The 18372-nt window shown below is 39.8% G+C and overlaps 1 protein-coding gene and 1 non-coding gene across 2 annotated transcripts in view; one reads left to right on the top strand and one right to left on the bottom strand.

Annotated features, from left to right (window-relative positions):
• Positions 1 to 353: 353 nt before the first annotated feature.
• KNTC1 (kinetochore associated 1) overlaps positions 354 to 18372 on the bottom strand; it is a 64088-nt gene continuing 46069 nt past the window's right edge. Inside the window, 16 exon segments of the mRNA XM_006178117.3 lie at positions 354 to 2116; positions 3212 to 3302; positions 4280 to 4425; positions 4906 to 4995; positions 6082 to 6211; positions 6930 to 6993; positions 7074 to 7128; positions 9794 to 9850; positions 10233 to 10328; positions 11202 to 11337; positions 11721 to 11839; positions 13051 to 13129; positions 14530 to 14576; positions 16885 to 16994; positions 17124 to 17334; positions 18052 to 18125. Coding sequence (XP_006178179.2) covers positions 2096 to 2116; positions 3212 to 3302; positions 4280 to 4425; positions 4906 to 4995; positions 6082 to 6211; positions 6930 to 6993; positions 7074 to 7128; positions 9794 to 9850; positions 10233 to 10328; positions 11202 to 11337; positions 11721 to 11839; positions 13051 to 13129; positions 14530 to 14576; positions 16885 to 16994; positions 17124 to 17334; positions 18052 to 18125 — 1526 coding nt within the window. The 3' untranslated portion in view covers positions 354 to 2095.
• On the top strand, positions 8207 to 8310 carry LOC116661025. Its single transcript, XR_004316792.1, has one exon. It is a non-coding gene; the product is annotated as a U6 spliceosomal RNA (small nuclear RNA).

Raw genomic sequence — 18372 nt, forward strand, 5'->3', positions numbered from 1 at the left:
GGAAGGGAAAGGAGAAGGGCTGTTTGGAGGGAGGAGTGGAATAATAAAAATAACCATCATGGCTAATAAAAAAATACAATGAATATAACAAAAGAGAAGGATCCTGGAGAGTTATGTATTTGAACTTCAGAGAAATTCAAATTTATTTATATTAAAAAAATTACTTCTTTGGTGCAGCAACAGCTAACCTGTTACCTGTCAGGACTTGTGTGCATGTGTTAATCTTCCACCAACTTTTATTTGACATGTTTCCTAATTTAAAATTATTTTATTGGGGTACAATTGACATACAATGTTAGTATAACATAATGATTCAATATTTGTATCTATCATGAAATGATCACAGCAATGAATTTAGTTAACATCCAGAACTTTATTCTGAACAATGAAACCAGGGTGGAGACAGGAAAGAACTCCTTCTGGGCCCAGCGTGAGTCTGTGAAGCAGGAAGGTTCCTTCCCATTTGTGACCTTCTAGTGCCACCACCTGACCCTCTCGTTTCTTGCACATTTATGCCCGAGAACTTAATTACAGGCTCTACTTGTGATCTCAGCCTTGTAATTACATAGCTTTCTTAAGGTTCAATCACATAAATATTAAAGAAATACAAATATAAACAGGTGCTATTTTCAACTATCAAATTAGCGAAAAGTTTTTAGAAGTGAGATTGCCCAGCGTTGGGGAGGATACAGTAAAGCAGACACTCGTGTGTTTCTGGTAGGAACAGGCTTTTGTGAAGCAGACTTTCTGAAATGCACACAGTCCAGCAATTCGTATCTAGTCTTTAAAATGTCCTTCATTCCCTATGATCTGGTAAATCTGCTCCTGGGAATGCATCTTAAGGAAATAATTCCAAATATGGGGAAAGCTTTGTGAAAAATATTGGTGTAGTTTTAATATCCAAAAGAGAGCAAGTGGATGGCCATGTAAACCTCCTGCAGCTAGAAGTTTACAAATTGGGGGATTAAGTCTTTGAGAAGTGATGTAACTTGCCCAGGATCACACAGCTAGTAGGCGATAGCGCCAGAGGACAAACCCAGACTGGCTTTACTCTAAAACCTATGTTTTTAATCATGAAGTTACACTGAGTTTTCTGTAAAGAAATACTATTTTTCTCACCAGGCAAAACAAAGGCAAATGAATTCTGGCATTACCAAATTCAGCTTACTCACAAGTAGTGCAAAAGACTATAAAAAGGCAGAGTAGAGGTGTGATGAACGTTCCCTGTGCTGGGTTCCGGCTGCAGCTCTCAGCTCCACCCTGCCCTCCGCAGGGGCTTACAGCCTGTGGGCTGCGTCTCCCAGACTCCTTGCCCGATGGCTTCTGTTCAGTCCTGTCATTTCTTGGCACTGGCACGAGAAATAGAAGGTTGGAAAAAGCAAAGTGCTGCTTATCTTCCCTTGTGGAGGTGGCCTGGCAGTGGCAGATGACCGAGGGTGACGGAAAGTGGCAGTGCTGGTGGGAGGGGGCTCAGCCCTCTGAACAGCAGCACCCCCCCCCCCCGACCCGTGGCAAAGCCGCTTCTGATGTTCTGCTCACAGTCCTCCCCTCCCGCCTCTCCAGCGGTGCCCTCTCCTTCTGCCTTTTGTGTTTCAGTCCTTTTACCACCTTTGTAACCAATTCCTGACCTTCACTCCTTCTCTGCTTGTTCTGCCTAGAGTGGTTTCTATTTTTCTGGCTGGCCACTGACTGATACACTCTGTAGCAAAAAGTATACATATTTATAGAATGACATTAAAAAGACTGATGTTCTTATTTGTATAGGTAGAAGAGACAGGGTATACTTAGTTGCTTTTCTCATAAGGGGAACAAAAAATACCTTCCTGCATATAGAGTGCGAAAACCTGATAGTCTCTACAAGTTACACAAGTAACTGGCAAGAAAAGATATATTAATTCAGGATTATTAATTCAGGATATGAGCTCTTTTGGGGGCAATTATGCTATTATTAAGCATCTTAGTTATGACTTCTCGAACATTCGACAACAGCTGTAACACAGAGATTGCACAATTTAAAAGCTGTAATAAATATGGTCAGTTAAGAGCAGATTCCAAACTTCCTTTTATTCTTCTCGAAAAGAGATCTGATGCTCTACTATGATCCATTAAGAAACATCTAAATGGGAAGAAACAGAGAAGCATTTTTATGAGTGTCATTTAGTTTTTTAAATGGTTTGATGAACTACAGAGCTTAAGACTTAACTATATTGCTAAAAATCTACCTATAAAATTATTTGGCATTTTAGACAGATACGATTGGAGAAAAACAGATACATTTTAAGAGCCACAAATTTGTCTCCTGAATCAGTATTTTTCCTTTTTGAAAAGAGTCATCTTATGGCACTGAGCACAACAGACCAGAAGTGAACAAGGGAGTTACTGACAGATGTTAGCAAAATGTAGGTGTATTTCAGCATGCTTAATCTGGAACAAAGGACGAAAAAAACCGTAGTAACTTAAATAGGTTTACTAAAACTACCAAAACATGATCAAAATAAAAATTTTACCTTATATTTAAGTACAGAATTGAAGTAGAAGTAATTATATACATATTTTACATTCAAAACCACTAGGAAGGATGTACATCAAAATGTTAACAGTGATCTTAACTCTGGTGACTGAGATTTCGAGTGATTAGTTTTTTACTATAATTTTAAAAAATTTAAGTATAGTTGATGTACAGTATTACAGAAGTTACAGCTGTACAATATAGTGATTTGCGATTTTTAAAGGTTATACTCCATTTGTAGTATTATAGAATATTGGCTATATTCTCTGTGTTGTACAATATATGATTAGTTTTTTTTCCTCTTTCAAATTCTTGTTTTTCTAGAGTGAATGTGTATGTCTGAGCTAATTAAAAAAGGAGTAGTAAAGGCAGCTAATACCCAAGCACAACGTTCATCAGTGCCTTTTAAAATTTAGTCTTTCAGCTGCTTCAGTATTAAAAACAAGACTTCATGAGGACTTCTAATGCTGGAAAGCACCCGAGGCTGTGGAAACTGAAGGCCACAGGTTAAGCGCCGGCCTGAGGCCACACTGCTGCTTCTTGGCACAGCTGAGAGCGGAACCAAGGCCTCGCGGCCCGGGCTAGGACTCTCACACAGAAAGCAACACAAAAATACATTTATCTCCAGAACGCCAGAACAGGCTGGCTCAATCTCAAGACTTGGTGTCAGATTAGAACCCAGTAACTCTGGGCCAGATTTACCTTCAGAATTTCACAGGGAGCGGTGTCTGGTGGCACAGGTTTCCCACAATGCCTGGAATATTCGGTTATAAAGACTGAAGCTTCATCTAAACTATGGAATCGAAAGAAGAAGAGGGGCATGAGGGAACTTCTGGGGGTGATAAATATGTCTGCTGTCCTGACTGTGGTGACGGCTTCACAGGCATATACATATGTCGAAATTTATCAAACTGCACACTTGAAGTACATCCAGCTTATTATACACACATATCAACTTTACCTCGAAAAATGTTACTTGTTCATAAATGGCAACCTGTCATTCTGGTTGGATCACAAGTGGTAAACAAGGGGAAAGAAATCCACGGCGAGGGGGGAGGGTATAGCTCAAGTGGTAAGAGTGCAGGCTTAGCATACACAAGGTCCTGGGTTCAACCCTCAGTACCTCCTCTAAAAATAAACAAGTAAATCTAACTACCTCCCCCATGAAAAAAAAAAAACCAAACCAGAAATCCATGGCGAGGCAACGAGAAAGGGGCGCCCCCCAAGCAGTCAGCACGGTTTAGACCAAGCGCAGGACGGACCCAGCAAGTAGCTCAGTGCTGACTGAGCTTTCCCTTTCTTCAGTGCCAGACCAGTGCTCCCTTCTTTCACTTTCCAAGTCTGCTCCCGACCTTATCCCAAGAAGCTTCTGGTTTCTAAACTTGTGGGCGCTGGGACATTAGGTAACTAAGCTCAGCAAAAATTATGTTACATGCAGCTGTCAGTTCTCTGGGCAAGGGCCTAAGGAATAGAGTGGTAATGCAGGGTTTCAGAGCAGGACTGCGAGGCACCTGTTTTAGGGGTTCAGGCAGCTTGATTAGTTGTCTGATTCCAAGTTCATGCTCTAAGAGATCAGGTTACAAGACAACTAACCCCTGAGTATGTTTTAGGAGCACAGACTGTGTAATACAGTGATGCCTCAGCTCAATATCTGGAGCCTTTAATTACAATGAAATAGCTCTACAATTATTTGATATTTTCCTCCAAGTAAAGATAAATTTTAAGGAAATTCTACAGTAAGTTGTTGTTGTTGTTTTTAAATTAACTTACCTTAACTCATTTGCCAGATAGTTTACTAGCTCAGTGATGCTGCTGGTATTCATCACGTGTGATTTCAGCACCGGAAAGTATTTTGTCTTTGCCAAGATCCCAAACTCCTTCTTATGTATGATGTTATTCAGAATCAGATTTCTAATCTGTGGAAGGACAGGTATCAACATCTTCAAAATGTGTTAAATGTTGCTAGGTCTTATTCAATATGAAAACATTTCTGATAATTAGAAGTTAAATTACCATCGCATTGTGACTAAGCCTCCTTTTTGAGGGGGTCGGGAGAGGGGAGGGGGAAGCGGGGACAGCTTTGGCACATTTCAGTACACAGTGAATAAATTAAAAGTTATTGTTGTTAAGCACTTTGGGACTTTTTACAAGGAAGATCTGTTCACAATGACAAGCGCTGAAGGCTATAGATTTTTCACTGAGCACAGCAGTACATAAGACAGCCAGGGTCCCTGCCTTTTAAAAAATTTACTGAAGTTTTAATGAAAGCAAAACAACTGTACCCATTAACAAACAGATCGAGATGGTAGTTTTCAGCTTAATCTTGGATCAAGGAAAAGTATTACCTTCTAATATCAAATGTTTCATAACAAAAAGGAGAGGAAATTGCCTCTTACTTGATGTGAAAACCCTGCCAGCTGGCCAGTATTCATATGGTCTTCCAGTTGCTGTAAAATGATCTGAGGGTCACACGAATCCAGAAAATTCTAGAGAAAAAAATCAAAACATAATTAATGGAAAAGTATAATTACTACTAATTTCCATCAAAACTGGAAACTTTTCATTTTTAATTTGAAATATCTTAAAGCAAATCTATTACAGGAAAAAAACACATTGATTCAACAAAAAAATTACTGAAATAAGGAAAAAAAGCATTGTACAAATACCTATTCCAATAGCAAAGAGCTGGTTAATAAGGATTTTGTCATTCTACGTGCCAAAAAGAATCTATTTAAGTACTAAAACTTTGAAAAGCATCAATGGATGAGTTTAAGAATAGTCAAAAAAGAACAAAGTCAAAGAAAGGCACAGATGGCTTTGAAAAAAAAAAAAAACGCAACCAATAGAGCAAGTGACAAAAAACATGCGTGTTCATTTATATAGCTTTCCATGTACTGGCTTATCTCCCCGTGGGGACATAATTATAAAACACTTCAAATGCTTTGTTCTATTTGTTCTATAGTATAAAGGGAATGGGAGTTATTTTTAAAAATTCTGTCTCCAAAATGCTCGTGGCTGCTTTGTGAGACACCCACACACAACCCCACTCCTCCCTCCCTTTTTTCTCCCACATCCAATCACCAGCCAAGCTGCGTCCCCGCCTGTCTTCTCCACCCAGCTCCTCTTCACTGCCACCGCTCTGCTTTGGGGACTTACCCCTCCAGCCTCCCCTGCCTAGCCACAAGGCTGCTGGATATGGATCAAGTGAGAAAAGTCCTATTCAAATGTAACTGCTTCCCAAGAGTTCCCCATTCTTGCCACCTCTCTCCTCTGATCAGGCCCCGTGGATTATTCCTTCCAAAATGCAGCCTGATCATTTCACTTCACTCTTGTGGGAAAATTCACTGTTCCCCACTGATAAAGAGAAAGGTCTTGACCATTCCTAAGGCATCCCTCAGACGAACCTTCATGTATCGTTCAGTCTTACCTCCCACTAAGCCCCCCACACAAACTTTCCACCCCACTCAAGCTTTACAGGTTTGGTGAAAAGGAAACGTAGCATTTTGTGGGGGACATGCAAATTGAGATCTTCCATTTCCCCGGCAGCCCCAGAAAAATAATTTGCAAGATACCTTTATTTGCTGGCGCCTTTTTTCCGAGTGGGGCATGAGCATTAGACAGGCTAATGCGAACGCCGGGAGCTCCAACTGGATGTACTGCCTGGCCACTCCAATCATGTCAAGATCATCTGAAACTGGACATCTTCAAGACAGCACGTTAGTCAGTTAATAACCTGTCAGGTTCACTAGATTACAATGGCCGTCCTAGTTTTCCACAGTGGTTACCTGGTCTGTGCTTTCAATAATTGTCTTTATTTATTTTTTGGTGGGGGGATGTAAATAGGTTTATTTACTTATTTATTTTTAGAGGAGGTACTGGGGATTGAAGCCAGAACCTCATGCATGCTAAGCATGCACTTCACCATTTGAGCTATATCCTCCCCCCTCAATAACTTTAAACATTAAAGTGCTGGTGCATAACATATGCCTAGTAACGAGTAACTTGAGCCTTTTAGTAGATCCTTTGTGGAATAAAAGAATCGAGCTACAGGAACACAGACTCCTGGTTGCAGCTATGATTGTCTCTGAAAGTCCACATGTGGCTAAAGACAAATACTCAGAAGACTCAAAATCTGTGAGATGACACTGTATGATTTACGGTAGTCACAGAAGGTACTCTATGCTTACACTGAAATTGGGTACAAATTTTAGAGAATGCATATTGAGTGTAAGTTCATTAGTTACACTGCATGTGGGAAAGTTGACATTGTAAAAACAATGGAGATATTTTATTTTCGATTCAAGTGATATACTTAACTTCCCTAGAAAAAGGAATTACTCATAAGGAATATCTATTAGGAAGGAATTTTATAAGCAACAAATTTGATTTCGTGTGCTAGGAGAACAAATAGTCTACTTACTCTAGAACAGCGATGAGACTCTGACAACAATCTGATAATTGACTGGGGCTTAAAGGACAAGAGGCTGAAAATAAAAAGCAACAATGAGTATATACCTGCAACTATGAAATGCTCTGTCAGCGTTTCAGGGGTTGAGAAACATACCTGAAAGTAGTGGTATCTGAACCACACGCTGCCACGCTTTGCTGAAGTAGGGGACCTGTGGAAACAAGGGTATTAAAGAAGTAAAGAATGTCTCGGATCTTATGAACTCTATTTTGTGGTCACAGAACAGTATACACTTGGAGCTCACGTTTTTGATGCTAAGACCAAAACCGTAAATTGATATTTCTCTGCTCTTAATGTTTAAAATTCTTGGATAATTTTCTTCCTAGCTATATTTCAGGATGTTAACATTCAGTCCTGGCTGATTCCTTCTTCTCATCGTTGTTATCATTATTTGCTCTGCAGCATACACTTCATTATTTTTATTTTTAAACTGAAGTATAGTTGATTTATCATAGTGTATTCGTTTCAGGTGTATAGCATAGTGGTTCAGTATTTTTATAGATTATACTCCATTAAAAGTCATTACAAGACAATGGCTACAATTCCCTGTGCTACACAGTATATCCTTGTTGTTTACTTATTTTATGTATAGTAGTTTGTACCTCTTAATCCCTTACCCCTAATTTGCCCCTCTCCCCTCTTCCATCTGCCCTTTGGTAACCACTAGTTTATTTTCTAGTGGTCTGTGAGTCTATTTCTGTTTTGCATATACACTCATTTGTATTATTTTTTAGATTCCACATATAAGTAATATCATATAGTATTTGTCTTTGTCTGACTTATATCACTAAGCATAATATTCTCTAGGTCTACCCATGTTGCTGTAAATGGCAGAATTTCATTCTTTTTATGGCTGAGTAATACTCCCTTGTGTATGTGTTTGTGTGTGTCTTTTTCCATTCGTCTGTTGATGGGCATTTGGGTTGCTTCCATATCTTGGCTACTGTAAATCGTGCTGCTATGAACACTGAAGTGCATGTATCTTTTCATGATTCATTATTGTTCCACTTGGGAAAAGTGTCAGAACCCAAATCAGAAAACAAAATTTATACTAAATCTATTATGTGCCAGGAATTGTGCTAGGATCATAGGAAAGAGGTAAGGAGAGAAAGAATTTCAATAAATGAATAAGGCAACATGTACATTTCCATCAGTAGAGGAGTGGTCAAATAACTCATGACACATTTTATTCCATATTTTGGAGAATAATTAAGAGTTAAAAATACTGAGTGCTCACTTTGGCAGCACATATATTAAAATTGGAACAATACAGAGATTAGCATGGTCCCTGCATAGGGATGACACACATATTCGTGAAGCGTTCCATATTTTCATTGGTTCCGATGTCAAAAAAAATTATCAGAAGACATACAACAAAAGTTAACAACTGTTAATTCTGGGTGGTGAAAAGCTGGGTGATTATTACCTAGTTCTTTGTACTTTTCTGTATCATCTCTCATTTCCGCAAAACAGAAAGTATAATTTAAGAAGAAGAAAAAAATTAGATATCTTAAAAGGTTAAATAGTTATCCTAAGACCCAACAATCCCACTCCTAGGTAAACACTCAAGAGAAACAAAAACGTATGTCCACATAAAAACTTGTACACGAATGTTCACAGAGCAGCATTACTCATAATAATCAAAAAGCGGGAGAAACCCAATTATCCATCAGCTGAAGAATGGACAAATAAAATGTGGTCTATCCATATAATGGAACATTATTCAGCAATAGAAAGGAATGATGTACTGATACCTGCTATAATGTAGCTGAACCTAAAAAACTTTATAAGTGAAAGGACAAAAGGCTACATGTTATATGATTCCATTGATATGAAATGTCCAGAATAGAGAAATCCATAGAGACAGAAAGTTGATTAGCGGTTACCAGGGGCTGGGGCGGGGTGGGTAATGAATGATTTACTAGTGGACACAGGATATATTTTTGGAATGAAGAAAATGTTCTAGAATTAGATAATGGTGATGGTAACACACTTTGTGAATATACTAAAAGCCACTTAATTGTACGCTTTAAAAGGGTAAATTTTACATGCAAATTATATTTTAATAACAAAAAAGATAAATCTGTATGTGCTGATATGAAACAATCTTCAAGACTTGTTCATATACCGTTGTTACTATGGAAAAAAAAGACTTTAGAATGTGACTGCATTTATAGGTACAAAAATGAATATATACACACATAACGCACACTTTATGACACATATACATGTACACACCTGATTATAATAGGAAAGCTCTAGAAGAAAACATAAATTATAAACAGTAATTACTTCTGGGGAGATAAGCGTGAAAAAGCAAAATGGTAAAAGAAAATGTTCATGTTTTACTCAGCATATTTCTATACTGTTCTAATTACTTAAACTAAGAATGAATTATATAATTCTATTATATACATTACACTATATATACATATATATAGTGATTATGTATGTGAACAACATGTGAGATTTAAAAAAGATGAGTAAGATAGGGTCTCTGACTTTAAGGCTCTTCAGAGTCCAAGAGGGGCAGCTGAAAGTTTTAATTACACCATGATCAGCGTTACAGTTGAGCCAAAGTGTTTCAAGGGCATCAATGAAGATATGAAGCATGAGGCCTGGAGAACTGGGGAAAGTAATGTCTTGGTAGAGGTGCCGTCAGAGCTGTGTATTCCAGGTCCAGGCACCATATTAATGGAACAGCACCCAGCAGCTTCACTGAGGAGCTGACTACTTAATCCAGTGTACCCAGAGGTCACAAGGCCAGCGAGTATAAAGATTAAATTCCATGAAATCTACTTTAGAAAAGTACATACCTGCCATAAAGGATGGATGCTAGAAATGGCTGTTAAAACCTTCCTTAGGTAAGGAATCTGAAAAAATAAAACACAAATGTTCTGAAGATCACCAAGATGGAAAATTCCAGTGTGAAATATTGGACTCTTAAGCTTTAAAAAGGAGTATCAGTAAAATTTATCTTCCATGAGGACCACCAGAGAAGGTAACTTACAAATTCACAAACATCAAAAAAAAGGCCAGGGAACTTCCAGTTGATTCCAGTGAAATTTGTGTCAGTTCTGAGTTTGCATTTTCTCTGGCCTAACACCAAGTTCTTTCAGTTGGGCATGGACCCAGTGAGAGTGAATGTGTTCAGCGTACATCAGTTCAATAACAAGTATCAGTGCAAAATGTCTGGGAGATGCTGTGCAAAATCTTTAAAATACACTGCAGTCTAGGGCACTGAATCTTACTTACCATACTGAAGCCAAGAAGCTTTTGTAAGAGTCCATTCCAAAGCGGCAGGTCATAGATTTTGTATTCCAAACAAAGCTCAGTCACCAACCTTACTGCCTGAAGCCGGGGGGAAAAATCATAGTGTTTCACCAGTAAATTAAACCACCTTTTGAAAAGTAGGGCAGCTGAAGACAAAACACTTTTTTTTTAAAGCCTACTTGTTTGAGCTTATGGTATTTTTTTAATTCTTTTTTTTTCTTTTTTAAGCAGTCTATTCATTTATTTTGGGGAGGTAATTAGGTTTTTTTGTTTATTTATTTTTAAATGGAGGTACTGGGGATTGAACCCAGGACCTCGTGCATGCTAAGCACATGCTCTACCACTGAGCTATACCCTCCCCTCAAAATACACTTATCAATCAAAGTGTCTGTTGCCTAATTTCAATGAAGGCCCTCATCTCTCTAGTGAAAGATAAAAAAAAAAAAAAAGATTATTCTTTTTCTTTCTTGCTGTTATGGACTCACAAACAACACCTCAGGCTTTCCCTTCCTTTTTAATTCCTGTTCAAAAACAGTCTGCCTGGTGGGCCCACACCCTGCCTGCCCTGGGCTCCAACTGCCTCAGAGACTAAATCCCCGTCGGCAACTAGGAGGGAGAGAAACACCACTCCCTGCACAGGGACAGTCTTCGCCCTGTCTGGATGAGGACTGGCCGGCCTCGGGGAGGAATCAGGAAAGTGCTCTGTCTGGTAGGCAGGGAGGGCTTCAGGCCTCAGGCTTTAAGAGAGAGAGGTAAGGGGGCTTCCAAGGTGCCTTGTCACCTGCCAGGACAGGAAAGCAGGAAAGCCCTCGGAGCAGTAGACCTGCTCAGGAATGAAGAGCTTCTCCGGTTTTGTCCTTCAGCAGTCTGAGTGGTGGCAGGCGGCTGAGTGAACACAGCAGCGTCTGAGAAGACGGAGGCCCCCACTGTCGGGTGACCTGGTGTACGTACCATGGGTTCATGGCTGTGGTTCTTCCATAGACCCTTGATCATCCCTTCTTTAGGACTGTTGCAAAACAATTCATACGTGATGGGGATATTCAAGGTCTCAAATGATGCCAGAAAAGTTACAGATTTCAAATAAGATCTGGAAAACAGGCATGTGTGGGAATCATCCTCAGAGGCCACATTTACGATAAAAGCCGTCACTTGGAAATACTTGGGCCAGTTTGTTATTAAATGTCTATTTTAGGCTTCCAAATTTAGTCATGGAATATTATTAGAAAGAAATCAGTTTGAGCAAGATGAAGGAAATGTTCAGTTTCTAAATGTTTCGAAGAATCAAGGGAAATAAGACGTTCTTAAAGGCCTGTTCCCTCTTTGCCAGACGCTGAGGGCACTCGAGGCAACAGAAACACGTGGACACGGCCCGTTACTAACACGCTCTTCCGAACTAAGGGGCTTCAAATGTTATGCTTCCAAAGAATGATCTGTTTCCTGTTCTTAATACAATTTTAAAATCCCGCTTACCTCACTTCTTCAATGGGTTTTTTGAAGAGAGATTCTATGGTTTCCTTGTCGGCCAAATAGAGGAGGCACTGCAGAGCCCGCGTTCTGTGGGCGAAAGTGAGCTGGCGCACGCCTAGCGTCTGCAAGACCAGAGGAGGTTTGGAGAGCTGCGCGTGTGTTCAAGTTGGGTAACTGAGTTTCAATCTAGGTGACGTGAACCACTTCAGTTTTTAAAAACTCACAGTCCATCTCTGCCCTTAGGGAGTCAGTGGTCCTCAAAGTGTGTTCCAAGGACCCCTGCGTGGAGTGGGTGGGGGGTTCCTCGCACTCTTTCAGAAAGAAAATGGTCAAAACCTTGTACTCATACTATGGTGGTATCTGCCTTTGACACCACGTTAACGTCTGCACTGACTGTGCAGAAGCACTGGAGGGTGAACGGCAGGAACACCTGACTGCCGGGGCAGCCACTGCATGCTTCACGTCAGCAGTACTGAAAGTAAGGGACGTCCACTTAAGACGGTTCTTGATGAAGCCGTAAAGATTCATTTTAATAAGCCTCAACTCCTGAGGATACTACTATGAATTCACATTTGAATACGTGTTAATTATTAATTAATCAGAATGTATTCATTAACGTTCCGTGTGACAGAATGGGACATACATGTAAAGCACACCGCGGGGCAATGGGTGTTTCAGGGAAAGGCGCTTGTGTGACCGAGCTGGGAGCTGGCCAGGCACTTCTCACAGAACTCTGTCCTCACTGGAAAGAATGACTGTCAGATAAACTAACATGCAGAAAAAAACAAGGGATTTTTTGCACCCTTGCTGGCAAGGACATACAGCCAGCGTCTCAGCCTTTGCCCCTTTCTTCCTTCTGTCCTGTCTACACCTTTCTTCTCCAGCTGCCGCAGGAAGCTTTCCTATATGCAAAAGCCTGAAGGCCAAAGAGGCTGCGGCTGCCTTCAGGGAACTCGGAGAGTTTGGTCTAGCAAGAGTTCAGTGAGGAGGGCAGGTGAGACAGGTCATGCAGGGTGGAGCCTTCCCAGGCCAGCTGGTCTGGGCTCCTGGTGTTAGGAATGCTGCCCGGCCAGGGCGTTAAAGCAGCGAATGTGGGTAACCCGTGGGAACTGCTGACTCGGTGTACAAAGGAGGATGTTTCAGAAGCCAGCACTCAGTGGGGCTCAGCAGATAACACAACCCTCGTTTATAGGGTGAGACATACTTGGAGTAAGTAAATAAGTGAGCACTATCTTAATCATCTGTCAATGAAATCAAGCACAGTAAAACTGCAGGGAAAAAAATGTTAAGCTGAGATGCAAAGATGAGTCTTGACTAAGTTTCTAGGGCTTACGGTTGTAGCTGACGTTGCAAATACAAACAGCATTCTTGAACTATAATCAATCGGACGAGACAGAAGGAGATACAAGACTCTGAAAAAAAAAAAAAGTTTAACTACATTTAGGTTTTAATTTACGAGTGGTAGACCAGCAGAACAAGACAGCTGTTTTACTGCACATAGAAAAAGTCATTAGGCATTCCAAATAGGCTGAAAGGTTTATGAGTCAAGGATATTTTTACTTTCCCCCTTAAAGGATACTTAATTTTTTCTTGAGTTTCTTCATAGGTAAAGAAGAGAAGAATAACAAATGTCAGGCCTCAGTCTTCTCATCTATAAAGTGGCTAGTCAACCTCTGATCATTTAAATTCTCTCTAGTTAAGAAATTACTACAAACCACGGCTGCAAAGTACACTGAATACTGCACATGGAAACTTCTGTGTTAGTTGAAGGACCTTGGTAGCGGCACATTTCAACCTCTGGACTCAGGGCTGACTGGCCCGCTCTGGAGAAGGGCGAGATGGAGCAGGTGTACTGGAAGAGTGTGGGGGAGCCTCCAGCGGGAAAAGCTACGAAGTTACGAGGTTGGCCTGAAGTACCCTTTGGGATCTCCTTCTTGGGCTATTTTCTCTTTCTCTCTCCTCCTGAACTGTTTCCCTCTAAGCCCTTCCAGGGGGCTGGTTCAGTGAGATGCCCCAGGTGCTACCTCTTGCTTAGACAAAGGTGTCCCTGCCCTTAAAAGACAGGGCAAGGAAGAGGGGCTGCCCAGAGGAAAGGAGGGCATGGAGGGGGTACGAGGCCAGTTCTGCCCAAACCAGGAGAAATTCTTTTCCAGGGTTTATCTTTCCATTTCCTCTCTGACTATCCGATCTCCAGGGCCGATGCAGGGTATAGTTTCATGAGTGACCTGACCTGCTTTTGGTCTAGGCTGGGATGGCAAAAAGCTGGCATGTGCGCCACCACCCCCTCTCCCATGCCTATGGCAAGCATCATTAATGGATTACCACTTTCTTTTTGATGGGAGCACAGACTGTCTTCTCAAGAGCAAGCCACGACCCAATCAAACTTGGCACAGTACGTGAGGCTAATGTGCCTTTCTTGGTCTCAGTCTTGGGTTAGAAGGGAAAAAGGAAATCCCAGTGGCCCTTATCTGAACCAGCCTGGCTCGCCAGGGAGAGGGAACACATAGGGGTCCGGGGCCAGAGTCCTAGCTAATAGAAGGGTTTTCCTTTGCTTGAGGTACATTCTCTACTAAAGATGTTCTAGCAGGAACTCACTGAGGGTTCAAAAGTTCTGGATCTTGGTTGTTTCTTGTTTTTCCACTAGAGATACTTAAACACACTCACGGTCATATATCAACGAACTGATTCTTCTCAGAGGTTCTGCTCTAAGTTATAGCAAGAAAGTCTTTTCAAAACCAACCTCTGACACATTAGTTGGTAAGATTCCTACTGGGCAGCAGGATGTGGACAAATGTAAGTAAAGGAAGAATACCTTTGTAGTGCTTCATCTTCTTGAAGTTCAAATAATTCTGACGATTTCTTTGAAATAGTAGGAAAAAAAAGTTAAAAACTAAATAAAGTTGACTGACTACATAAGCTTAAGAAAGTCTATTAGATGAAAAACCTAATATACAAAATTACGTTTACAGACAAGAAATTACATTGTAATTCATTACTTTATGAGAAGGTTCTTGCTTAGTAAATAGGTTTACGGACATTTATTCAGTCAACAAACATTTACTGAGCACTTACTATGTGCCAGGCATGATTCTGGCATGTGGGTTGGCTGAGTGTATAAAACAAATATTCCTGTCCTCCTGGAGCTTATGTTCATTGGACAATTTTAAAAAGGAAGGGCTCCATGAATTTTAAATAAGTTGTCCATTAATTGAGTATATATTTATTGGGACTTACAAAGCAATGCCTTAGGTGCTATATGTACAGACAGTTCTTGGTCTCAAGGGACTTTGTTTACTCCTCCAAATTTACGTATAAGTTAAAACATGCTGGCTTCTGAGTCAACTACAGATTCTACATGGCCTAGATATGCTTGCAACTTCTCTGTTTCTATTGATACACAGTCCTTGCTCTTGGTAAATACTCAAAAAATGCTCGTTAAGTTGAATGCAAAGTGACACAAACACTACTAGTTAAAAATCTAACGTCATGTCACTTATGCTATTTGTTTACAAACTGACTTTATTTTTCAAGGCTATCTGCTTAGGTGGATAGAAGAAACATAGAACCTCCCTAATTAAGTTCTGCCTGAAAACTCAATGCAGTGCCTGAAACAGTGCAGAAAATCCTGCATTTGGATTGCTGAATCCCATCATAAATTTAGATGTTAATGGCATTATTTCTAAAAAAAAACTGACATTATGTGCCTCCCTATGTGACACACTGAAAAGAACACATTACCTATAGAGTACTGTTACCAAAAATGCACAACCTGAATCTAATCATGAGAAACATCAGTAAACCCAGAATGAGACATCTTACAAACCCAATGGACTGCACCCTTCAAAAATGTCAAGGTCCAAACACAGATAAAATGGATTCAAGTAAGAATCATTAAGAAATGCTAAACTAGGGCATACGTGTGGTGCAGGGAGGAGTTTGAAGAGGAACAGGATACTATATTGTCTCAAAATATCCCCCCTGGTAATTATAAAAGGAAATAGAGTAACTATGTAGTAGAGAAATAGACAATAGCTTAACCAAGTTCTCTAAGTTAACGTTTCCCTATTAGGGTCAAGGGACATGATGTGCCTCCATATGTCACACCCTGAGAAGGACAGAGGATCGCTCAGGGGATACTCTGGCCAAAATGCATAATTCCAATCTTATCACGAGGACAGGGACAAACCCAAAATGAGGAGGGGCTGATAAAATAACAGGCCTACGCTGTTAAAAAATGTCAGTGTTATGAAAGACAAAGAAAAGTTATCGAACTATTCTACAGTAAGAGAGACTGGAGATTTAACAAATATTTGCAAAACAATCCTGGACTAGATCCCGGTCCCAGAGGAAAAAATTGCTATAAAGAATATTATTGGCACAACTGGTTAAACTACAACATGGACCATAAATTTAAATACATATTATAAATGTATCAATATTAAATTATCTGATTTTGATAATTATACTATAGTTAAGTAAGAGAAGATCCTTGTTCTTAGTAAATATGTAATTATTAAGGAGTATAAAGGGGCAGGACACATGTAATTTACTCTCAAATGGTTCAGAAAAACGTGATGGGTCAGGGGGAGGGTACAGCTCAGTGGTCGAGTGCATGCTTAAGGTCCTGGGTTCAATCCCCCAGTACCTCCTCTAAAAATTAATAAAGAAATACACCTAATAACCCACCCCACCAAAAAAAAGGAAAAAAAAAAAAAAAAAAAAGGAAAACATTATGAGTATATATACCATAGGGAGAGTGATGAAACAAATGTGGCAAAGTGTTAAAAACTGATAGATGTGGGTGAAGGAGATATACAGGGAATTTGTTTATACTATTCTGGCAATTTCTCTGTATCTCAAAAATTAATGAAAAAAATAACCACATGAACCTGAGTCTAAGAATAGGCCATTTCTTTTATATAAGAATTCGTCTGGCATCATCAATTAAAAAGTAGAACAGCTGCAAAACAACATTTAAAGGAAAAGAAAAAGTAAACCACCCCATTAAAACTCATCAGGTAACAGAAGGTATTAAAATGCTCAATGTTCCTTCTAAGATTTTATGCCCTAATTAGAAGTTCTATCAGTGTGGGACGAAATGAGCAGCTTTTGAGAAGAGGCCATGAGCTCCCAATCAACAGCAGACCCTCCCAGAGTGAGGACTTACTTCACCAGGTTTGGTGGACGGGCACAGCCATTTTTCCAACAGCATGTCCCAGACTTTCTCCAAATTAATTTCATTGACTTCGGCTATTTCTTTAGCGGCTGCGTGAATATCTAAGATATTCAAGATAAAGAATTAAAAAAAAAAAAAAAGAAAAATTCAAGTTTTCAATGCAAGATACTCCGGGGAACCAAAAGGATAGTTCTCTTTGGACAAAAAGATAAAAAGGGCTTTGCCCTCACCGGGATAATCTTTGCCAGATGGATTCTGAATTCTGTGATTTATGCTGGGATGTTCGTACAGACTGACGATGAGATGTGCTGGTTTTCCAATTGCTCTTAAATACTCTGCAGTGTTCAGCTTGTGGGCTATGAGCACAGCTTCAGTGCCGGATCGCCGGTACTGGATGTGAAGCTTCTTCAACAGAGCTTCAGCTTTTTCACGTGTTTCATCCTGTTAAAACATTCCAATCAAAACGAAAATCTTGTTTTCTAAATCTCAGCTGAGACTAAGAACCCATCTTTATCAAACAAGGTCCCTGCCTGACTTAGTTACATCCTTAAGTATCTATACAAAACCTCATCTTCTTTCTCCATTTTAGGCATCTAAACCTTGAAGACACCCACTGCCAGAGCATGATGAGAAGGTATGCTAGGAGAGCACAACTTAAATTAAAAAGAAAGAGGACTCTGCACCCCAATGTTCATAGCAGCACTATGTACAACAGCTAAGACATGGAAGCAACTTAAGTGCCCATTGACAGATGAATAGATAAACTAGATGTGATATACATACACAATGGAATACTACTCAGCCACAAAAATGAATGAAATCTTGCCGTTTGCAACAACATGGATAAACCAGATATAGAGAACAAACTAGTATTCACCAGTGGGAAGAGGGAAGGTGGGAGGGCAAAATGGTAACGGAATAAGAGGTACAAACTACTACGTCTAAAACAAATTAGCTACAAGGATATACTGTATAGCACAGGGAATGTAGCCAGTATTTTATAAAAACTTTAAATGGAGTATAATCTATAAACTGTGAATCACTATGTTGTATACCTGAAGCTAATATGATATTGTAAATGAACCATACTTCAATTAAAAGGAAAATAAAGGAAAGAGAAAAGAAAGAGGAGCCTTCAATCTTAAAATTCAGGCACACCTGAGATGGGATGTTCTGTAGCCACCTCTCAGCTAAATACAGGCAGAATTTCAAACTGGACATCTTGAAGGAACCTAAACAGATAAAGAAAAGATTTATAAGCAAATCTGAATCCTTCTAAGAGAAAGTATTTTAGTCAAATTATCCACTTTTCAAAAAATTATAAAAACGCACATTCATAGTAAAAGACAATTTAAACAGGACAAAAAGAAACAAAAGCCCAGAGGCCCTCCTCTTCAGCTCTGTTCCTATTCCCTAGATCCTTATATTCCATGCACACACGTGCATGCACAAGCTTTCTAACCCAGATAGGATAAGATC

The sequence above is a fragment of the Camelus ferus genome, chromosome 32 (assembly GCF_009834535.1).
Source record: "Camelus ferus isolate YT-003-E chromosome 32, BCGSAC_Cfer_1.0, whole genome shotgun sequence".
Taxonomy (NCBI): Eukaryota; Metazoa; Chordata; class Mammalia; order Artiodactyla; family Camelidae; genus Camelus; species Camelus ferus.